Source organism: Pimephales promelas, chromosome 6 (genome assembly GCF_988280905.1).
Source record: "Pimephales promelas chromosome 6, fPimPro1.hap1.1, whole genome shotgun sequence".
Lineage (NCBI taxonomy): Eukaryota > Metazoa > Chordata > Actinopteri > Cypriniformes > Leuciscidae > Pimephales > Pimephales promelas.
Genome location: NC_142774.1, coordinates 27,885,431 through 27,910,133, shown reverse-complemented (window position 1 = coordinate 27,910,133; position 24,703 = coordinate 27,885,431). Strand labels below are relative to the sequence as shown.

General features: G+C 35.5%; 2 protein-coding genes across 4 annotated transcripts in view; one reads left to right on the top strand and one right to left on the bottom strand.

The window, feature by feature from the left end:
• The window catches only part of LOC120494249 (multiple PDZ domain protein), a 54,887-nt gene extending 47,156 nt beyond the window's left edge, over positions 1-7,731 (top strand). For all 3 annotated transcript variants that reach the window (XM_089132333.1, XM_089132332.1, XM_089132331.1), the window contains exons 34-40: positions 1,537-1,585; positions 1,670-1,713; positions 1,826-1,936; positions 3,760-3,864; positions 3,983-4,092; positions 5,008-5,131; positions 5,298-7,731. In XM_089132333.1, the coding sequence (XP_088988459.1) occupies positions 1,537-1,585; positions 1,670-1,713; positions 1,826-1,936; positions 3,760-3,864; positions 3,983-4,092; positions 5,008-5,131; positions 5,298-5,462 (708 nt within the window). In that variant the 3' untranslated portion in view covers positions 5,463-7,731. The remainder of the gene's footprint in view (positions 1-1,536; positions 1,586-1,669; positions 1,714-1,825; positions 1,937-3,759; positions 3,865-3,982; positions 4,093-5,007; positions 5,132-5,297) is intronic.
• Positions 7,732-7,861: 130 nt separating this feature from the next.
• Positions 7,862-23,340, bottom strand: rfc1 (replication factor C (activator 1) 1). Its single transcript, XM_039693495.2, has 24 exons — positions 23,180-23,340; positions 22,470-22,577; positions 22,208-22,274; positions 21,794-21,895; positions 21,371-21,678; positions 21,206-21,280; positions 20,800-20,877; positions 20,209-20,541; positions 19,910-20,017; positions 17,532-17,711; positions 17,286-17,390; positions 16,032-16,419; positions 15,317-15,426; positions 15,020-15,134; positions 14,817-14,905; positions 14,134-14,271; positions 13,576-13,671; positions 13,382-13,480; positions 13,120-13,274; positions 12,137-12,254; positions 11,796-11,941; positions 11,471-11,684; positions 11,081-11,263; positions 7,862-8,612 (listed from the first exon to the last, which is right to left on the bottom strand). Exons 1-24 carry the CDS (start codon positions 23,180-23,182, stop codon positions 8,517-8,519), a joined length of 3,414 nt encoding a protein of 1,137 aa, XP_039549429.2. The 5' UTR covers positions 23,183-23,340; the 3' UTR covers positions 7,862-8,516.
• Between the last annotated feature and the right edge of the window lie 1,363 nt (positions 23,341-24,703).

The window sequence follows — 24,703 nt, the reverse complement described above, 5'->3', positions numbered from 1 at the left end:
CAAACCATTGTTGTCTGTCAGTCATATAATGCAGGTCTATGGTCACCACCTCAAAGAGCATGCACAGAGAAGTCCAAATTAAACACGATTTAATGACTCATAAATGTAAGTACACATTGATGGCCTAAGACACGAAACGAGCGGTTTGTGTGAGAAAACGAACAGTATTTATATCGTTTTTACCTCTTGTTACCACAGCCACGTCCAAGTGATCTGAGGGTGCGGGCGTTCGGTCTGCACAAGCGCAGAAAGTGATCTCTCGCGCTTGTACGTCACAAAACTTACGTCACGAAACATGAAACATTTTACGGCATGAAAAAATTCAACATTGTCTGCTGATATATCGAAAACGTCTTCCATTGCGATTTCCTGTATATCTAAATTATGTTTATATCTTCACAGTGAAAGGTAACACTTGCGAAATCTCTGTGCAAACAATGAGTGACGTACACGCTTGAATTGAGCTGGACGATGACATCACTGTTTTGTTTTCTCTAGAGTGGCTATATATATATATATATATATATATATAAACAAAATAAATAACTTTTTTTACAAAAAATTTAACCATCACTGAACTTAATTAAGCTGGACCATGACGTTATTTTCTTCTAAATCTGCTGTACAGCCGAAAAAAACTTTGTTGCATTATTTTCCTGTTATCACTGTGAAGTTGCTTTGAAACAATTTGTATTATAAAAAGCGCTATATAAATAAAGGTGACTTGACTTGACAATGGCAAAAAAAAAAAAAACAACAACAACAACCTCGGAACAGAATTGAAATAAAGAGCTTTAGTTAGCCATTACTCTGTGGTGTCAACTTTTTTTGTTAACAGATTTTTATAATTTTTTCAAACATGGTGGAATTTTTTGGGGTTAGACCAGCTGATACCACAAAAAGATTAATATGATAATTAGATATTAGAATATATTGTATATCAACATTGTAATAACAACTAATATAAAACAAAATTGTGAGTTTGGTGTCAGTAAGATTTGTTTTGTTGTTGTCGTTAAAATAATTCAATACTGCAATTCAGCGAGGATGCATTAAATTGACTAAAGTAACAAAAAAATACATTTATAATGTTACAAATGATTTCAACTTTCTATTCTTAAAATAATCCTGAAAAAAAACTTATATCATGATTTCCAGAAAAATAGAAGCAGCACAACATTGATAATAATAATAAATGTTTCTTGAGCACCAAATCAGCTATTGAATGATTTCTGAAAGATCATGTGACACTGAAAACTGAAGTAATGGCTGTCGAAAATTCAGCCTTGCCATCAAATGAATAAAGGATATTTAGATCAAAAAATAAATTGATCAAATAAATGCACCATTGGTTAAATTCATTAAAAAAATCTTACCTACCCTAAATCTTTTGAATGCTAGCTAATATATGATGGAGATTTAATTATGCATACCATATGCCATATTTACAGCACACAAGCACAAATTATCAGATCTACATGGCGCGCAGTCTATACGCAGTGTTTGAGAGCCAGTGTTCTATTTTTGTTGTGGCAGGTGGGCGAAGTGGACGTCCCTCTTCTCTCTTCTCTCAGCACACGTGACTGTAAGAGTGTCTGTCACATGATAATTATTCACTATTCAGTTCTATTCATCAGTACCATCAATGAGTTTTTATCTTTTTCCACAGCTTTGGATGGAAACGTTGACATCAGAACTGTCACCGTTCAGAAGGTGGGTTTGGTTTTCTGAGCCCTTTTTTATGCAGTAAAAAATGTTAAGGCACGTTTCAGCAGTAACTGTATGATCCAGTAGAAAATATAAGGTTGGTATGATTCTGTCCCAGCATGAGTGTAAATCTGTGGAGTTGAGTTTGAGAGAAACACTGGGAGATCCAATGATTTACATCTCCAACCTGGACCCTACCACACCTGCAGCACGCTCAGGACTTCTGCAGGTAAGGAGTGAATGAGAACGCTTGAGACTGTGGGAATTGGGCCTGAAGCACTTTGGGCAACATGAGTTTGTGTCCCAGCTTGTGGTTCTTTCCCAGTTCTTTTTTTTTCTTTCTCTTTTTCTCTTTCTGTGCATAGAAACATTTCTTAGAATTTCTCTGTACAACATGAAAAATAAACCTTTAAAATCCATGCAATCTTTCCATTCACCTAAAGTTTCTTAATAGTGGAAAAGTACTTAAGAGACTCTCTTTCATGTTCTTTTAGAACATTTCACTGAAAAGTTCTTCATTGACACAAAAATAGTTCTTTAGTGGCATCTCTGCAAAAAACTATTTTTTGGAATCTTTATCTTTAAGAGTGTACTATCCAAATAAACCACATCTATGTATCATCTTTTGACTCTTTTAGTTAATGTTATATCTGTATCATATATCTCTTTTCATTTATTTTAGAACTGTTTTTAATTATACTTTTTATTTTTTGATTATTTTAATTCCTTACTGTAAAGCACTCTGAATTGCCATAGTGTATGAAATGTCTTGCCTAAAGGCAAAAATACCAAAAAATGATTTCCAAAAAAAGAAATTGTTGATCATTGTGAAACTTCAAGATATACTTCAAACTGCATTCGGAACTTTGGGGTCAGGAAGTAGAAAGAAATTATTTTTATCCAGTATGGATGCATAAAATGTTTTAAAAGTGACAGTAAAGACATTTCTAATGTTACAAAACATTTCTTTTTAAATAAAATCCTGTTCTTTTAAATTGTTCGTCAAAGACTCTTGAAAAAATGTACAAAAAAACGTTTCAATACACACACACAAAAACTGGGCTTGATTCGGTTGTTCTGAAAAATGTTTACACTTCTGGTCTTCGGGGTCAATATGACCCCACATTGAAATGAATGGGAAATGAGAAAAAAACTAAATATATTTTCTTCATGTGTCAAAAGAAAAAAAACAAATCCGCCATAAATCTGAAACTTTTTACACAGAAATGAAGGCCTAATACTAAAGCATGCAATGTATCATAAAACATAACATTTTAAATGCTAATGCTAAAGCTAATGGTGTAGTTGAGGAATTGTGTGGTATATGGATACAAAAGTACTTTATATCTCCAAAAATACAGCATTAATGAATAGATGAGAAGTAAACGAAAAAAATCTATATTATTTGTATAATTAAAAATGTATGAAGACTTCAGATGCAAAAGCCTCTAAATGCCATTTGAAATTTTCTTCTTTAATGATGATTTTTATCAAACTTGTATATTTAAGTTCAGTAATTTCACTTAAATAACAATTAATAGGTAATTCTCATTGCCATTTAAGTGAAATTACTGAACTTAAATATACAAGTTTGCTAAAAATCATCACTAAAGAAGAAAATTTCAAATGGCATTTGAGCTTTTGCATCTGAACTCTTCGTATATTTTTTGTAGAATTACTCAATCAATTGTTGGGCTCGTATAGACCCCGAAGTCCAGAAGTGTAAACAGGAAACAAAGACCATTTGAAGGTTAAATTGTGATCATATTTCACAATATTACTATTTTACTGTAATTTTGATCAAATAAAAGTAGCCTGGGTGAGCATTAGAGACCAATAACCAAACAATCAAAAAATGACCCGAACTTCTGAATGTTGTTGTGAACATTAGATGCTATACTTTCCATACCAGTTTTATTTTATATTACATACATGTTTATCAAGCAAATAACTGGTATAACTACTACTACTACAAAAACACCAAACTGAATATCCTTTTAACAACAACCCACTATCTTCAAAAATGAATAAATAACTGAATTGAATTTTCAGTTGGGTGCCAGAGTCATCAGCATTAACGGTACATCAACAGAAAGCATCTCAGTCACCGAGGCAAGTTCCCTCATGAGAAATAGCAGCGGAGCCGTCACACTGCAGGTGTGTATCATGAGACACATATCAAATCATTTCAGATACAAAACATAATCAAATGTTCAATCATTGTACACAGAGCTCATCTTTCCGTGGATGTCACACTCTGTGTGTTTGATTAAAGGTAATGCCAAGTGGCTGTGCAGATGGAGCTAGCTTGCGTAAAGATCGCTCATCTTTAATTCACTCATCACCTGGACTCGCAGAAAATTACACTACCCTCAACCACCAGAGGTACTCGAAATACATATTTATAGTTTCCAAAGAAACTGTCAAACTATTCTGAAGTGGAGTCCTATTGGCAATAGTCTCATAAATAATTAAGATAATGAATTCTTAGAAGTGGAATTCGTCATAGGTCTATAGTGTTGAACAGGAGACAATAGCAAATATAGTTTTTAGATTTGCATAAAGATGTTAAATTTGTCGTCACTCCCTCAGCTGTTGTATTAGAAACACCTTCGCAGCAGTGTTAGTTTTTATTTTTTGGTGAGCATTCTTCCTTTGGGGTATATACAGTATACTCTGATATACATTCAATTGAAGAAGTTAAAAACAAACAATATCCCAAATTATATTTATTCTCCCATTATTCATAAAGAACTCCAATAAGATTTAGAAAGTAATTTTAATTAACTGCCAGCTGTATCTCAGTTTGCATTACACTTTATATCTGAAAAGTTTCATCACTAAAATGAATGCGGCCCAGGACAATTTTTGAATGTGTGGGTATTTATATCATACAGAACCTTTAGTCAACTATGCTCAGATTCTGCTGACGATGGCTCCGATTAAGGCTAGCATTTAAGATTTATTACTGGTTTCATCCCAACGCTGCCTTCAATGAGTCCATGAAATATATTAAAATTGCCCTTTTTACTGAAATGTCTGCTTTTGTGGATATTTCGGAGCAAGTTTACGAGTTCAGTTCTTTAAAGCCGTGAGACTCTAGAGTCAGCAGAATTCTACACGTAGATAAAGGACTTTCCCTCCAGGGCACCCAGACTATTCAGACAACCCTGCTCAATAGAAGTGTTATGCTTGCTAACTTTTCTAACTGCATGCACCAAGAGATTAATCTTTTCCAGTATGGTGCCTCTAGTAAAAAAAAACGAGTTTAATTCTATTTGTCTTCTGTGTGTGTTTGAGTTCTCCCCAGTTCCAGACTATCACTCTTGAACGTGGCTCTTCTGGGCTTGGCTTTAGTGTTGTAGGAGGATTTGGCAGTTCCCATGGTGACTTGCCCATCTATGTCAAGAACATATTTCCCAAGGTAAAGGTCCCAAATCTATTGACTGCAATGAGATCAATACATGCCCAAACACACGTTCAGTTGGCTTGGATTGCAGCATGTGCACGACACACAGTCCTCTGACTGAGAAAGGAATGTTATTTGTGTACTTGAGCGTGAAGCGTATGTGACAGCGCTGTTTCCACAGGGAGCTGCGGTGGAGGACGGGCGTCTGTGTCGCGGAGATCAGCTGCTGACAGTAAACGGACAGAGTCTGGAGGGTGTCAATCACTCGGAGGCTGTCGAGCTCCTTAGACAAACCAGCGGGACAGTTACTCTACAAGTACTTCCAAAAAGACCACCGACATGCTGATAATGTCACTTTCGCGTGACGTGACGATTCTTAAGACCTTAAGGAGCAAATGCATGATTGATTGTTAAACACAGAGGGATTCTACAAGCTGTATTTCTCAGAAAACATATCCCAAAATGTAGTCTGGTATTTCAGATAAAATGTGAATCTAAATAGTGTGTGAAGTGGGAGAAGCCAATAGAGACTAGTGCTAAACCAGTGGTTCTCAACCAGGGGGCTGCAGGATGACATATTTTCAGAGGTGGAAAGAGTACTGAAAATTTGTACTCGAGTACAAGTACAAGTAGTTGCTAAAATAATACTCGATTACAAGCAAAAGTACTGGTGTTAAAAATGTACTTAAGTAAAAGTACAAAGTACCCCTCTCAAAAACTACTCAAGTACTAATTACTAATTACTTTTAGCCTGTGATATTTATTTACTTTTATGGAAACCAAGTTATAAAAATGGTCTAAAATGATTATTATTATTATTAATGAATTATAATGCAAAATAAATAAGCTTATTGGGATATTTTATTTATAAACTTCTTTTTTTTCTTTTTTTTTTTTACAATAAAGATTTCCAAAAGTACCCTACTAATATTTCAAAAGTTTCAAAAGTTATCAGCATTTAGCACTGACACAAATGTGCCATCTAGACAGACTGACAATCAGTGCAGTTACACTGTTATGCCAGTGGGTCATGGCCGGCAAGATACTCTTTTTATGAAAGTCATTATTAAACTCTTCATTCTAAGCTTAAAACACGGATTCAATATTAATAAAACAATGTGTTGACAATGACATACAATATAACTTTTTAATCTAAGTTTACAATGCTAAATCTTTATTACGGTATATGTGCTTGTCACCTGAGTAACGCTGAAGCTCATGTTTCAAGTGATGTTTTTAGTCAAATTATCGTGAGGTCTACCCAACTTTAAAAACAAAAACAACTGACGATCACATATCACTGCAGAAACAAAGTTTCTATAAAACGTCTCCTTTCCTTCCTCTGTATAAGAACAACTCCTCCATGTGGGGTCATGGGCACTCGTTATCTGGTATTTCTTCGGAATTTTCAATGAATTCAGTGTCTCCAATATCCATGTCCATTATGGCAAAGTTCTTTGATAACACTAAAATACAAACTGAAGGACGTGTTAGGACGAATATAGCTCTCCAGGAACCGGGCTTTTTTCCCGCTCCAAATACAAGGGTTTTTATTGGCCCGCCCACGATCAGTTATTTCCATTGGATACCCAAATGCTAGTCAAAGATTTGAATATTTGTTGAATTCAAATTGTACAAGTACTTTGTAATTAATGGGATTTTTAAAGTAGTGAAGTACATTACTTAACTTAATTTGTACTCAAGTACAAGGAAAATTACAGACTAAAAAATGTACTCTTAAAAGTACAAGTACACGAAAAAACTACTTAATTACAGTAATCTGAGTAGTTGTAATTCGTTACTTCCACCTCTGTTTTTCATATAAATTTTATATTAAAGGGGTCATCAACTGCATTGTTTTATAATGTTTCCTGGGGTGCACTTCTAATTTTAGTATGATTTTTGGGTAACACTTTAAACTGAATGAAAAATGTAATTTCTCAATTCATGACCCCTTTAAATCTTTAACCCCCTTAAAAATGTAAACTAAAATTGTCTTTCCCCCCAGTAAATGTTTTTATTGAGGAACTTTTATTGAGAAACTTTAAATTGTGGATAATTTATCCTCATCGAAGAGGTTGAGAACCACTGGCAGTACTAAACAATGAGTCTTTGACACGTACTACATATCAGTCTTTTTGTACTGTAGTGCTTCACTGCATAGATTTTTACCATTGTACGTTAATTTTCAGTTTTCAGTACGAGTTATATGAATATAACTGGCATTGCTTATGGAATAACTAGCACTGAGAGCTCACATTAAGCATACTTATGTATAAGTGTGGTTCAGTTACACATTTAGGTTATCATAAATCATGCAAAAAAAATGTTTATGAAACTATTTAAAGCAAAACTGAAGTATTTTCTGACTGTAACTCATTAATGAATTATAAACATAGTGTTTGTATATGTTGTCAGACCCATTAAATGTAAATCAGCACTTCACTGTGTCCGTTAGAATGACAATCAACAGTTGTCTTTTTCTACTGTAAATTTACCTGTATACAAAATACATCATTTTATTGCTGTAAATAACTGTCTATTAAAGCCTTCATGTTAGACTTAAATATTCTCCAATTTTATCTGCTGTTAAATAAAATACATGGACCTATGTAGTGAGTTGTCAACCCAGATACTGTATATATATATACAAGCAATTTAGCTGTTTTTACCATTCTGAACCACAACCATATTATCAATACTTGTGATTAACATCATGGAGATAATTATGACAAGCAAACACAATACATGTCTACAACATAATTCTCGTTTTAATTTTTGAAATAGCACACATCAAGTCATTTACAGAATAATTTTTATAACACTAAGTCTAGATCCAAAAGTGCTGCCATAGAAAAACACTAAGAAAGGTATTATTTATATATCTGCAAGTATTCAAAGTAACAAAGGAAAAAAGCAAATATGACAAATACATATTTACAATGTGATTACTAAGCTGACATGCAGCAAAGTACAGTGGGTGTCCACATCTTTAGTGGAAGAGGTTTGTGTAATTGTGAAGGTAATATATTAAAATGCTCATGTATTTTGTCATGGGTGTTACACGAGTGAGATGACTCTAAGTGCCCTTAATACTGTTTACCTTTAAGATGAATATAGCCTTAACGTCATGTGTTAACAGTATGATGCATGTGTCAAGTCTGATATGCTTGATGAATTGTGAGCCATATAATGGCTTCTGTGAAAATGTGTGGTCCACCCCCAGCGCCTGGTCCCCCAGCTGAAAGCAGCTTAAGCTGAGTGATGGCTTTCAGGAAGTGCACAAGTATGAGTCACAGACAAAAAAAGTTCTGTTTATAGAGCTGATGTCATTCAGCCACTCACATCTTTATGAAAACAGAGAATAAGGGTTTCTGTCTCAGACCCTCCTATGTTTATCTCAGTTCTTGGCCTTTCCTTTACCCCTGCCTTTCCCCTTCCCAGAAGCCCCTGGTTTCTCTTGCTTGACGTCTTTTGCTGGTTTGGCTTTCTTCTGCTGTGAGAGTGAAGAAAAAAAAAAATCTGTTGAATAATGGAGTTGCATTTTGAAGTGATTTATAAATGGAATTTTGCCTATATGTAGGCGCTGATGGAATATAAAGGCTACTTCTGCATTTTCTGTGGTGAATTTGAACTTAGTAAAATATGCTATTATTACTAACTAATATGAGTGTAGTACTCTCAATTGTGCTGTACACATTAAATATTTGGCTAATTTTATTAAGTTAATAATGACTTTATAATATTTATATTCTCAAATGATGGGTGTTTGATTTCTGTGGGCTCAGATTCTCTGACAAACTTTATCACTTGCAACAAACTATACATGTTTGAAATAATAGTTCACCCCAAAGGGGAAAAAAGGTCAGAATTTATCCCTCAAGCTTACACTCATGTTGTTCCAAGCTTTCTCTTTAAATTATTAAGACTCCTCTGAAGTCATAACAGATCCGTTTCTCTACTCACTGACTCCATGAACCAGTCACAGTGGTTTAAGAAGATTTGGTATATAGAGCAATCGAGACGAACTTTCATGGTGCTTTTGTGACCTCTTTTTAATGCCTGATAGCTTCAGTCTCTTTGAAATTGTATGAAAAAGAGTGGAGATTCTTCAAAAATTCACCTTTTATGTTCCAAGGAACGAGGGAATTCATACAGGTTTGGAACAATATGATGACGTAAGCGCTGAAAGCCTAAATTAAACCTGATTATATAAAGCGATCATGTCTCTTCAGGATTTATCCACTAATAGGTGGATTACATTTTTTGAAGCATCAAAGTTTTGGTTGAATTGACTTTAAATGCAAGGACAGAAATCTAAATTCATTAAATTAACTTCAGAAGTTTCGAAGATGAACAAAAGTGAAACATCAGGCCGAGTATTGATGACATCATTTACATTTTTTGGGTGAACTCTTTTAAGTGTTATCCAAATGAGATGTTACTTAGAGATGCACCGATTACAATTTCCGATTTCCGATTTTTATTGAGTTTGACCTGCTGATACCAATTTTAGCCGATTCCGATTTTATTTTTCTAACCACTTTTTTATTTTCAATAACACAAATATTTATTTTCTATATATATATACTGTATATAATTTTTTTTTCTAAAACACCATATACTTTTACTCAAACTCAATAATAAAAACAAGTTTAAATGGGTACATTTTCTTTTCTGACATAGCCTATAGGGCTGTCGCGGTAACCGCAATATTGTAGTACCGCGCTTCTGACAAGTCAACCGCAGAGGATTGCACGTAACCGCAGCAACCGCGATATTCACGTTTTTTTTTATAAGGCTATACCCTTATTGTTTTGAACTTAATGCATGTGTATTGAATGTTAAACAAGTTCCTAATGATAACAAGACTGTTTATCATGGTGATGTGTAGCCTACAGGCTTCACACAGACAGTGAATGAGAGAGATCGGCAGAGCGCGTGCAATTACCTGCGTCTGTCTTTGAAGTCGTGAAAAGCTTGTCGTGTCAAAGGAAAGCGAAATATTTGTCGCATCATCATTTTAACGTTCTCTTCACGGGTATTTTCCCATAAATGCGCATCAGCAGCAGCGCTAGTCAGCATCCCACAGCATAAAATCAGTGAGTCACACATTGAATCAATGCTAGTATATGGGTCTCTAATACGTGAAGCATCAGCTTCAGCGTTGCCCATGCGACGCATTGCTGCTCAGCTGAGCCTTGAAAAGTTGTACCTCAAAGTTAAAAATAATTAACATCTTGTTTCTTTACATCTCTTTTAATGAATCAGCTTTTTTAAACGTGTTCGTTGAATGAACGACTCACTCAAAGTCCGTCATAACAATATGCGCGCTGAGTGAAAGTCTTTCAATGCGCATACTGTAGACGCTGTTTAGTTTCGGTTACATTGGTTACTGAAAATATCCTCGTTTTTGTCCACATCGTAAACTTTATACATATAAAACAAATAAATACATAGAAATACAACAAATACATATAATAAATAAATAAATGGTGGTAATACCGCATATCGCGCTATTGAGCCACTCTACATTACCGCAAGGGAAATTTCATAACCGCGACAGCCCTAATAGCCTACTCCAGTTCTTGTTAAAACACACGACAAGAAAATTCCGTGCATTTTGGGCATCCTTTTTTTTTTCCTCATCAAAAGTGAGCTTTTACTTTAATTGACCGTGAGCAGCGCAGCAAAAATTTTCCCCTTTCGGTGTAAATAAGGGATGAAACGGCCGTAATTCATGAGGTTTTCTTCATGTGCGTGTGGTACTAATGTTGCGGCATAAAATCGGCATATCATACTGATCTGCCGGTCGCCGGTCATGGCCGATTACGTGAAAATCGGCCGGTTGTGGTCACGCGCCGGTCAATTGGTGCATCTCTAATGTTACTAAGTAAACATGATTGGAAAACTGATATATACAAGTCGAAATGAAAGCTACTGGATTGCTGTTTTTATATCTACCTTGATCATTGCATCTCTGGTAAGCCCATCGTTTTCTTCCTCTTCCTGGACCTGAGATTCATCGTCAAGCTCTCCTACAAGCTCAGGGTCAACAGCACCTTTACGGCTTTTCTTAACCACTTGTAAGGAGTACGGCGTAAGATGGGATTCCTTATTGTAGGCTCTTGTAAATGCAGCTTTCACCTGCAGAAAGGAAAAAAAAAACAGAGCTGATGGGGATAAAGTGTGGCATACAGCACCTCCAGATGTTTTCCTGTTAAAACACAATTAACTCAGATGGAGAAGGCATCTGTCAAAGCAATGACCTGTCAGCTGGACCACCGGTTTCTTGTCCTGGAGGATAACTCTACAATATGCTAAGAAAAATCTCACACACACACACACACACACCTTGGAGTCTAGCTTAGAATAAGGATCCGACTGTCCACCCCATGTGCTGATCTCCATCATGTTATCAACATCCTCTTTAATGATGTCATAATCATCCATGAGCTTCACGCTCTGATTGGCTCCTTCTGAACCTTGGGACTGAAGAGGCTCTAATATTGCGGAGCGCAAATATGGCAGGTAATCCAGATTTATTGCTTCCTTACTACTTAACGTCCTGCAGGATAAGAAATAGGCAAGCTTTTAAGAAAGCGAAAATGAGGTTTATAGACTTCATACTTCAGACATGGAGGAAAGAAGAGGGAGATAGAAGTGTGTGCTTTCTCACTTAAGGCTCATGTGTGAAGCCAGCTCCTGTATGATGCGGCTGTGTTTGCCAGCTGATGAGAACTTGCCCAACCAGCTGGGAAAGGTTGGAAACTGACTCATATAGCCACGCATCAGTTCCCCTGGCAACACGCTTGCATAAATTGCCTGGAAATAAATACAAACAGATATATGAAAAACCGTAGTTTGTTTTCACTGATCTATGCAAAACTACTATGCAAACACGTTTTATGATAAAAATCTGTGCAGTAATATGACTTTATTGATGATTATCTTGGTGCCTGTTGACTGAGGATTTGTTAGTCAACACTGATGAGAAGACAATGGCAGGAAGTATGTTACCTGTGTAGGGAGCAGAGACCAGGTCTGTTTGGAACGAATCTGTTTGTCCACTAAATCTCCATCGCAAATGCTGTCTGCTGTTTTACTCAACAACACCAGATGATTCTTCAGATTTCCCCTAATAAACATCAAATGTCACAATTATACAATCATGCATTCATCTGTAGAAAAATTTAATTTTTAAATTCTTATGAAACAAAACTGTTGGTGTGAGTTAGGGCTGTCCGATTAGGGATGGGCAAAGATTAACCGCGATTAATCGCATCCAAAATAAAAGTTTGTGTTTACATAATATGTGTGTGTGTAGTATGTATAATTAATTTGTATATATAAATACCCACACATGCATGTATATCTTTAAGAAAAATGTGTTATTAATATATCAAATATTTATATTTTTATATAATATTAATTGTGAATAAATATATACATGCACATATTTCTTAAATATATAGATGCATGTGTGGGTATTTATATATACAAATTAATTATACACACTACACACACATATATTATGTAAACACACACTTTTATTTTGGATGCGATTAATCGTTGCCCATCCCTATGTCCGATACATGAAATAAGAGATATTATTGCAATAATTTTGCTGACAAGATCAAATTTGTAATACTCTGTGAATATCACAGTAATGTTTAAAGTTTAGCTTATTTTTCTATCTGATATTTTTCTATCTTCTATTCTATCTGTAAAATGTCAATTTCATGTCAAAATAAATCTGTGCATTAGGTGTAAATACAAATTTATAGATCTGCATTTGTTCAACATAATGTTTTTCTTTATTCTTCAAAAAAAAGGTCTTATCTTTTTTTTCTTGTTTTTTTTACATCATGTCTTTTTCATGTGGAGTAAATAAAACACCTTTTTTAAATGATCAAAGAGCAAATGTATTGAGATAAATATTGATTATCTTCCAAATGTGGGACAATATAGAAATTATCTATTGTGTATGTCTAAAAACTCACCCTGCGGCAGCTGGTCGGACATGCAGGTAGTTTTCTTGGACAAATAGTGGTGCTAAAGAGTAGTCATGAAAGAAAAGGTCTGATTTGTCAATCAAAGACATGTGGGCGGTTTCCTCTCCTGAAGCAAACACCTTCCGGCACACATCAAATGGACCCTGCATAACAACACACAGATATTGTCATTCTATACAGTCTACTCGTGTCATCGATGAGCCCGTGCCCATAAAGTGAGGGTAATGTATTTTACAGTGTGCGCATGTACCAGTTTCATGTCTTTCTTAGCGTTCTTAGCATCAGCTTTGGCCTGGTCATAGGTCATGACTTTGTCTTTAGCCGACCACATGCACAGATTGTGCAGGATCTAGATGTAGAAATATAATAACAAATGTTGCAATGTAAAACACAGGCTGCTGAATCAGTGATAAAAGGTAACAGAATTGTTTGTTAACATCATACCTGTCGAATATCCTGATTGGACGCTAGGATTACTTCATTCAGTGCTGGGGGTGGGATCTTCAGACCCTCTTTGAAAGCTATAGACATCATAGCCCCCTGATTGGGCAAAAAGGCAGCTTAAACATTTTTCAAATATACTTTACATTTACTAAAATAAGATTTTTTTTGGCTACATTTTATGTTAAAGTGTCCTTGGTAAAGTGTAATTACACAAAGTACAGAGTAATAAACTAAAAACATGTACTTACTATAAGGTTAACTGCTTGTAATTCATAAATTACTGTTATTATTACTATAGCAGGTACAGCACATGTAACATGTATAACAAACATTAAAATAAAGTGTTTTTTCAGAGATGACATGTTTTTCAGCAATCATATAAATTTGGGTTTAAATCTGGGATTTATTTTGATAGTAATATTTTTAACGTTTCTAAACGACATGATGCAAAATCAATAATCAAAATATTCTGCAATATTTCTAGTTCACTAACTAAATAAGCAAATGTGTGACTGATCAACAGTAATTGAAACTCAAATTTCAAATGCCAGTGAGTACCTTGATCTGCTCAACACGGGGTCTCTGAAACCGCAGGTCGTAGCAGTAGTTGGCCAGCGAGCGGATCTTCTGATGATTGCGGTCATTGCACATGCAGATGATGGGAATCTTTGACTGCTTTATCAGACCAATCATCTCCTGTATGGGTCAAAGGGCGAAGCACAAGTGTCAAAAACCACAATAACTCTCTGAAAACACTGGTGTTCACTGTTCAGAATAGCATACTCTTACCAAGGCTGCACTATGTAATATATAGACTGTGCAAAGTGTATATATTTCCTTGCTCAAAATAAGCAGTATTCAACAGTGAATGGATTATTGTAATCCACATTGAAATAACTTGACCTTTTATTTTCCATACAGCATAATTGCATGTCAAACTCACATAAATAAAACCTAAATAAAAATTCCAAAATCACCATTTTTATTTGCATCTATGATACCAGGGCAATGAGAAGTAGAATTCTACAGTTTGAAACATTTATTGTGGACAAAGCCAACCGTTTCACATTCTATTTTTAAAAATTGTAGGCAGTATATAATATATACTGAGCAAGTGCTCCATTCCACACAGCCACTGAACCCTTAAGTATTTAAACCCCATCATGACCATTTTTGCTCCTTGAGCACCACCTGTGGTAAAGAGAGATAATGCAATTGAATGTGAGTGTATATACGTCTACCTGTATTCCTCCTCTGTCTTCATTTCCTGCCATTCCGTCCACCTCATCCATTATGAGGACATGTTTACTGCTCACTGTCTGAGATGCACCTGACACCATTAAACACAAAAACATACTGTGTTTATATTATAATCACCAAGTTTAACTCCAAAGCCATTTTACAGATGCTACCAGCTGAATTAGCTATTAATTAAGCTAATTACCGGTATAGAAGTTCTTAATGCTGGTGTTGTTGAGTGATTCAGCGATCACTTCCTTTAAGCTGTTCTTACTGCGGGTGCAGCTCGCATTCATCTCCACGTAGCTGTAACCCAACTCCTAAAAGCACATATGGAACTCTATTAATGCTTTACCCAATGCAACAAAACTGTAAAACAGACACAGCATGTACAATCATTCACTAAAGACTTAATCCTTGACCCAATGCTAAACACTTCAAAACCATTTCACAGACTGTTTTTGAAACACAGTCAAACTAAATGTTATGAGACTGAACTGACCTCACAGACGAGAGCAGCAGTAGTGGTCTTCCCAACACCAGGAGGACCAGATAGCAATGCAGCCTTAAATCCAGAACCATCATCTTTACTCCCAAACTTACCAAATTTGGCTGTTTCACACAGAGAAAGAGAAACGCAATGACATTCGTGACAATGACAAACAAACAGTGCTTTTGAATAAACATATTCTGTAAGGTTGGAATGGCATGCACCATTAAAATAAAAATTATGCTTTGAGTCTTAGTGTAAAATATGGTGCATATGCTCATGTTCAAGTCAAGTGCACTGCATTATAGGAAACTGTACTCTGGTTATATAATGGTAAAAGTAGAATTGATGTATTATAAGCATATAGAACTTGCATACTGGTATAATGCCATTCCAACACTGGTAGCTAACATGAAATTGAGCAGATGCCCCAGTATGACATGCTAAACTCTATATAAACCATCTAAAACAACATTTACAATTCTTATCTTATACAATTAATATGACCTTAAGAGGCTAAATGGACAATTGTCATACTATGTGACCATTTCAAATTAACTACTCTACTAAGCTGAAAAACAATTAAAGTTAAAAAACAGTAATATACACATTTAATAATCCATATTTTTAACGTAAAATCTTGATGTTGATGATCATAGGTTATATGTCAGCTACCCAAATATCAACTGTGATGTGAACACAGTAAGAAGAAACTTTAAATACTGACGTGGTGCTTTTGTATTGCCACTGTGATGTTTATGCCAGTGCTGTAACCAGCGCAGAAGCTTGTTGGCACAACTCTGATCCCCCTGCTGTCCAATCAAGTTCTTCAGACTGCGGGGGCGGTATTTATCCACCCACAACAGGCTGCTCCCATCATTCTGTGGGGTAGAGTGGGATACAGGGGATGCTGTCTTGGTTTGATCATAGCTCAAACTCTTTTTGACCTCTGAACGAGAGGCCTCACGTGTGCCAGATTTAGAGGCAGAGCCAGGCTTAGACTTCCTCTCTGAAGGGCTTCTCTTGTTGGGACTGGGCCCTTGTGGTGTGGCCTTCTTGGCTGGAGGAGTGGGCTTGCCTCTAGAGTCTGGAATCCTTGTCTTAGAGGATTTATTCTAGAATATAGAAGATAGACAGACAGCTCATCACAATATTGGAAAAAAACAGACATACTTCGTATGCGTTATTTAGTTTTTCTGCAATATATATTGCGATATGAAAAAAAAAAAAAAAAACGGAACATTTTGACCAGAGCAACTAATTAGCTATATTTTGGAAATAATTCTTGACTGGGGTGATTTTGTTAGGCAGTGCATACAAATAAATAATTATATTAAAAAGCTGAAAAAGGTACCGCTTCCTTTTACAGTACAGTACTTACCTAGAAAGTACTGGCTAATATAAGGTTAGTACATGGAACAGGGGTAGGTTCAGGTTAGTACTAGTTATTACCCAGTAATTGTAGTTACTAAAATAAGTACATAGTATTTACATGGGTAACTGGATCGTAAAAAAAGGAAGCATTTCCACTGAAAAATTTATTTTAACATTGAAGACATTGTGGGTATGAACCATCTATTTAGGGCTTTGGTTAAAAATGTAAACATTTGGGGGTTCAAAATAATGGTATACCAATATTCTGCCAAAATAAAGGGTTGAAGATTTGATGTGAAAAGCACAAGGCTTTGAACACAAGGGAAGAATTTAAAGACTTGTGTTAGTTGGTTCTTGTAAAGTATGACCTTGTGTCTACAAACACCCCTAAAATTAGCAATAGAGTCTAATGTGTCTGGATGTCTCAGCAGTAGCAATACGACACATATTCATATAAAATGTCACCCTCCGCAGTATAACTTTGAATAAACACCAATATCGTAAACTATATACCGTAATATCGATTTTATTTAGCTAAATATTGTGAGGCTCCAGTGGGCAGTGAGTGCAAGTGAAAGAACAAGAGGGTTGATGGGAGCTTCTTTACCTCTGCCTCTGCCGCAATCTCGTATTTAGACTTCTTGCCTGGTTTGGTTCTTATGAGTTCCAACAACTCATCTTCATTAATGATCTTAGTGCCAAAACTCTCCGCCTAAAGGATAGACATTGAAGTTACGTTAGCACATAATGTTACAACTAAAAATAAAATTAAAAGGGTAATTTATAAATACACTGAAAAAGAAACATACAGAACACTCAAGTTCGAATAAAGAGAAATAATAAAAATAAGGACCTTTTCAGTCTTTGAAACTCCACTGTCTCGTCCCAGAACAAGGTAATTGGTTTTACGGCTGACGTTTCCCGTGACCTTGCCGCCATATCGCTCTATTAGAGACTTAGCATCATCCCTCTCCATAGACTCTAACACACCAGTCAACACAAACACACAACCCTCCAGGCAGTTCTCTGCTCCCTAAAACATGCACATAACATTGTTTAAGCAGCTTAAAGGGGCTATATGTAAGAATTTTTATAGCCAATGTATAAACAGCTAGTAACGAAACTTAAAAAAAAATAGATCTTCCCCAACTTCCTAGGCTGTTTATGGAAGCTTGTAGACTGATTTTTATGTGGAGAACTCAGGATGTTTTCCAGGAAAATCAAAAGGATTGCCCTCCCGAGAGACTCTCTTTAGTTCTCTACAGCGAGAAAGTGTGTAGCTAATGTTAGCTAAAAGATGAAGGCCACTAACATCAACAAATGCACAGCAAAACAAATTAAAATTAAAAACTTTGTTGTTTCATAGTAACAGTGACATAAACAATGTTAGAGGCTGTTCAAAAAGAGGGCGTTTTTCCATTCCAGTGCGCTACTTTTTGGAGTTGCATATCAAATTAATGAAAGTATGAAATATACAAAATCCTATATAAAATCCTTTAGTTTAAACATGCTCAAATAAATAGCCTTGATATAGTTCTGTTATGTTTTGTTTAATATTTGTTCTGAGAATAGACATGATTTTTGTTTCCTTAACGGAATTCCTCCACAACTACATTAAAGCATTCTATGTGTATGTTGTGTGTATTTCAAGCCTGTCAATCAACATTTGAGCGCAATCCTCAGGCCAAAAGCATGTCTGCATGAGTTCAGCAATTAGAATATATTATACAGCTTACTAAATGTTTATCATACAATAACGCTAAGACCAAGAATCTGCACTACCTAAATGTACCGTCAGGACCAATTATTTCTTCCAGCAAGTGAAGAATGAAAAAGAACTTTGCTATGAGTATATCAGGGTCTTGAATCGCGTTCAGTCTCTTGTACATTTTACGGAGTGTGTATCACGATTATAGTGTCCAAAATTATTGTGATTATCAATATTATCACGGTTTTGTTAAAATTAGATGAAAGTGTTCAAAAAGAACTGATGCTCACACTGAAAACATTTCAACAAGTTTTATATTTGAAAATCAACATACAACAAATAAACAAGCAGCTCTATGCAGTTTTTTAAGCAAGATTCTATTACATGGCATTTCGTTCTTTATAATGCCCGTCGCCAATAGCAACGCATTATTACACAGTGCACATCCATATCACAACGGACGCGCGCTCTTGTTTCATTCAAATACAACTTGCCGTCTTGCGTCTCTGATTTTTGATTGCATTGAAAATGAAATGAGAGATGATTTATTGTTTACAGAGTTTGATAATATTGGTGTGATATATCTTGTCTGGACGATTGTTTTACAAAATGAATTTATAAACAGGTAAGATTTAAAACATTAGCTAATCTCATTATCAAATCAATATGTCCCCGTAATTATGTGGTAAAAATAAAATCGGTGTAAAACGCGATGCATCTATACATTACTATCCCTTAAAATGTCACTCTTAATAATAGTCTTGTTTGAAATTGTTCGTTCGTCTTTGGCCCAAAGCCACTTGCTGCAAAATGTTCTTCGTGGACACTTCATGTCTATTTCAGGTGAGTGACATAAAATGTTTAAACTCAAAACAACGTTTCGTGCCAATTGTTTCCAAGACGTAGTTTTGGTATTGAGGTCAAAGTTAACTTGCCTTGCATTCGCTATACAACAGTTGCTGATGGTCACACAAAACGACTAGGCAGATTTGAAGTGTTTCTATTGCAGCAACTTTTTGTTCGGCAGACAGGATGACTATCCTCGATCAAGTTTCCTTCAGGACTTTTGTAAAAGTCAAAATATGACCACACCTCAGATTTGGTCATCTTAAAAGGCTTAAAAATCTCCCGAGCACGGTCACTGCCTTCCGCCAATCCTTCTCGAATAGTAATTTAAAATAACATTGCGTGCAGCGCGCTAGCGTCAGACTGGCCGACAGAATTTACAATAATCAAACATGGTTTTAATGATAATTAAATTTTAAACGAACAGTACTGTAAACCGTCAGTACTGTATATTCATAGTGAAATCGGTTATCGTCCCATTATATCGTCAGTACAGACAATAGTTGCTGGCTGCAGTTCACTTAATGGCCACTGGTGTCACTAACAACTGGAGTTTCTGAATTCTACATATAGCCCCTTGAAAGGTCAAGTATAATTTGATTCCTGAAATATAGTAGTAAATAGCAATGAGACGATAGGCCTTCAGTTGTCAAGATGAGTGATTTAGGTGTTTTTACCTGTGGTATCTCTTTAGACCCCAGAGCTCGTGGTCCTTCTCTGTTCAAGAAGTTACGGTAGGCTGATGAATTTGCTCGTTTTTTCTCAAGATCCTCAGGACTTGTATTCTGAAATATTATAGACAAAGGTTTGCTCACTAGAGGTTTTCAGGTCATATTTATAGAAAAGCATTGTATAAATACAAAATAAAAACTTAAAAGACTCTTAAAAAAACACAATAACAAATCTTACATTGTCATTTCGAATATCTTCTAATATAAAACGATCCTGAATCAAGCAGCACTTGCAAAATAAATACCTCTGGTTTTGTCGGTGAAGTTTTACTGGGTTCACTTTTAGGTGTGGAAATACTTCTTGATTTTGTCATTCCCGTGGAAACACTTCCTGTTTTGGGCGTAGCTGCCTGCTCTGAGCAAGCTGGTGAGATGGGCTCTTTTTTAGGGGAGATCTTCATTTTCTTTTCGCCCCTTTTCCTTTGCTCATCCTCTTCATCCTGACGTTTTTTCATCTGAGCCAGTTTGGAGCTGGTTTTCACAGGACTTGTTTTAGGCGATGGGTCCTTTTTAGGTTTGGTGTCTGAGGCAACTGCCTGACAGCTGCTCTTGGAAGGGGAGATAGAGTCTACCCGAGCCTAGGAAACAAAAAGAAATGTGTAACAAACTAAAAAAACATGGCTTCGTTAGCCACACCATGTGATTTTTGTGGACATTTGATTATGCAGACAAAAGGTTTTCAAATTCATAAGCAGTAAACCTGTTAAAATATTATTTTCGTGAAAGAATAAATTATGAATAACTACTTGCATGTGTATTTTTACTATGCATGTTTAAATCAGAATGAGACAGAGTTATGACAAACTATAGACATGTTTTCACAGCAGCTCACCAACCTTTTTCGGTAAGGGAGCTTCATCCAGCATGGCTAATGTTTTTGCAAATTCCTCATCATCATGAATCTGCTTTTCCAACTAACACACACACAAACAAGTTCTGCATTACGCATTTATACATACAGAAAACTAACAATTTCTCCATGTGACTACATTAACATGCATTTTCAGATTAAGGTATATTCTCTATAAGCCTTTATTCTGAAAAAGCTATTGTCATGAAGATTCACGCTTGCATGCTCTTGTGGAAATCTCTTGTGCTTGACAATTAGTTCAATTCATTTTTAGTAATTCTGAATTATAATTCAGCTCATTAATTCTCATTCATGATTCAGGTCCTTGTTAATAGAACATAATACTGTACATTTTTGACCAAATTTGCATTTGTCATGTGTCCAAAACCAACCTCAATGTCTTCATCCATCTGAAGTTCTTTTGCAATGGCTTCATCACTGAGCGACTCATCTATTTCCTGTGTGGGCTGGACGAGACCGAACACAGATGAGTTTGAATTTTTCAACACATTAAGCGCACACGCAAACACACACTTTGATTCACTCTCTCTACTCACTGCTTTCCTTTTGGTGCTGGTACTGGCCACCATTTTCTTCTCTGACCTCTGAACACTTGAGCTCCCAAAGAATGACATTACTGAGGTGGGCTTCAGTTTAGGTGGGGTTGGTGTGACCTTTGTTGATACGATGGGCTGAGAACTCTTCACATTTGGCTTTGAGGTCGCGTTTGGGGATTTGATTGGAGATTTATTAGGGGAACCTTTTGCTTGTTTTGCTTTTCCTGAATTTGAGACCTCCTTGCCTTTAGCAGTTCCATTTTCTTTAGGTTTGTGCGGTTTCAGGGTCACAAATGTATCATCTGAATCTGGAAAAATAAAACAAGGACAAAAAAAAGAAAAGAAAGGAATACAAATTGTGATACGTCATATTTACACAGCATTATATTATACATGAGGCAATTTGCTTGCTGACTCCCTCACCAGAATCAGAAACGAAAGTTACTGGTTGTTTCTTCACTGTGGGTGCAGGTGTCTCTTTATTGCTCTTTTTGGTCTTCTTCTCCTTCTTGTCTTCCTCAGAGTCTACAATAAGATGAGAGAAATATTGTGATATCAAATTCTAAAACTGTCAAGGAGAGTTTTTTTTATTTGGAAAAATATTTAGTTTCTATTAAATTAGATTATACATTTTTTCCCCAATTCATTATAGTACTGTATTTATTTACTTTAATGTAATTTTTTACAGACAATCAAGCACTTTCTTGCAGCCCCCTGTTTGAAAACCCCTGGTCTAGGGTATTTTTTTCATCCTTAATAACCACCATGTCTTAATAAAGTGAACATAATGGTAATCATCATAATTGTACCAATATTTGATAAATGCCGTTTACAAACCTGAATCAATTATGACTCTTTTCTTTCGTTTTCCAGTTGGCTTCTCATCAGATTTGGGACTTTTGATCTACAGAAAGAGAAAATGAGTTATTGTATAATACTGCAGGATGCATCAAACATCAGCATGCAAAATGTTAATAAAGAGAATATGAGAATCAACTTATATTGTAGGTGCCATCTCATTTTAATAGATATATTAGTAGATATAGTACAATCCTGTCACGGAAATAAATGACACATGTACATTAGACCACTGTTCTACCTTGGTTTTTGATTTCTGTTTCTTCTTCTGTTCTTCATCAGTGCTGGTGCTTTCATTTGAAGGTTTGGGCGCCGCAGGTTTGCTGGATGTAAAAAACCTCCGGATATCCTGAAACGAGAATAAGAGAATTAGAAAAATATACTATTAACATTTTTTTTGCAGTTTTACATAAGTTCCATCACAAATAACATGGATTCTTAAACGTGCTGCGCAGAGCAACTACCATAGAAACCCCAGGCTGAGTTTGTTCAGTTGCATGTTTACATTTCAAAGTTGACAATAACAAACAGGAAGCAGGTGCTTCGTTGATACCAAAAACACAGACATCTGTACTGTATTGTTATACTGTTAACACAACAGCTCATCATATTGGCCTGTCTGTCTGTTGGGAGACAGTCGACTTGGATCGTGAAGTTCTCCACAATTTTTAAATGCTTAACGTTAAATATTGCTCGACCCAGACGTAAACAAATATTCTCGTGATACTAAATGACATAAACATGGACTGCCAAATTCATGAACAGCCTTTGTATGTTTTCTTCCATTTGTAGCTCTGGTCTGTTAACAAACATGTTAAGGTTGGAAGTTTGAGCTAACGTTAACTGCTCTTTATATATCCAAACAGCCTTATTAACTGCATCGAGCTCGTCTCTGATTGCATTATTTTTTATATATATAACGTTAGACGGTGCATTGATCAGGCCACTCACCATTTTTGAGCATGTGTCAATATCGTGTCTTTATTTTTGGACAGATTGCAGGACAGTAGTGCTTCTCCAGTCTTCTTTGGCGCCAATGATACTCAACCCAGGCGCAGCGTGATGACGGAGGGCAGAGATGGAGGAAGAGAGAGACGAACGCGCGGATCAGATTCGGCTGGAGTGTTGATACCTATTTTTTACAGTCTATGGTTGATACTATACACATTGTAAAATACGATAATAATTAATTGCAACAAATGTTGTATAACAAACTAAATCATACTTAGAGGTATCGTATTTGATTGTTTATAAAACAATATTATGCCTAATGCTGTTATTAGAAATTAATTTGAATGAAAACTGCTTTGAACCTGAAACTTGACCCCAAACTTTGTACAATCCGTGTAAGAGGGATCTCCATCCACAAATTTTTAAATGGTATCTATTGTTTCTGTATAAAATACATGAAAATTAATAAAAAATATTATATTGTGCAAAGAAATGTTTACTTTCAATTGGGTTAATAAATGCATTACTTACACATAGCACTGTACTGTTAGATGTATTCTTATGGATGTAAATATGTTAATTTACACATGCAACTTTTCTTATTTAAATGTCATTTTTGTTTCTCTTATTTATTTTGGATCTTTTGATTATTTATTTATAGTTTTTCTCTAAACATTTCCAGACCCCTTTTATGTTCTGGAATGTATGTTCAAAAATATCATAAATCATTTTTTATTATTTGGCCCCTGTGTTAAATGCATAATAGTGACAAATCTAACCCTCATAATGCATTCAGGGGCCATTTGTATAAAGAAGCTCATGAGTAAATTTGTCTTAAGAGTGTCAAAATTCTGTGACTTAATTTTAGTCTCATTCCTAGACTTGAGTATGATTCATTAAAGCTCCTAAGTATCCTAATCTACTTAAGAGTAACAAGATGGCAGCAGAAAAGTGCTGACAGTATTTCCTATAATAATATAATGGACTGGAGTTATATGATGACAGAGAGTTAATAAAACAATACAAGCTTGATAGTCAAGATATACTTTTTGTAATCGACCTAGTAAGAAATTTAATAACTTCTGCCACTTAATGAAACAATGCTCTAACTGCAAAAATAAAAGTAATAATGACTTTTTTGATGAATGTAAAAAATGCAGCAGTGCATCAGTGATGACTTGGACCTATCAGTAAGCAGAATATGAAATAGCACTATTGCTGCACTAACCACACCAAACAGTCAGCCAGTTCATTGACTTCTCAACTGACTTTTAAACAATACAGCAAATGCAAACCGCTTTCATGAGGATTGCAATGGAGTTGTTGGAGCTATTGATGGAACTCAATTTTATACTTACATCAGTGTTCTCTTAATATTCTCTAAGACCTGTTCTCTTAGGACCCCCTTGAAAATGAGATGTTGCATCTCAAGGGGCTATCCTATCAATAAATTCAAAAATATCCTCTTTAGATTAGACTTTTCTACTCATGCACTTTAAGAATCTAAACAGATTGTCTTGATTT

What these genes read in the sequence shown, in the direction of transcription:
- rfc1 (XM_039693495.2), bottom strand. An exon ending in CCAGCACCAAAAGGAAAGCA is followed by an intron (nt 21,281 to 21,370) that starts GTGAGTAGAGAG and finishes GGTCTCGTCCAG; the next exon opens with CCCACACAGGAAATAGATGA. An exon ending in CATTAAGAACTTCTATACCG is followed by an intron (nt 14,906 to 15,019) that starts GTAATTAGCTTA and finishes TAATGGTGTCAG; the next exon opens with GTGCATCTCAGACAGTGAGC.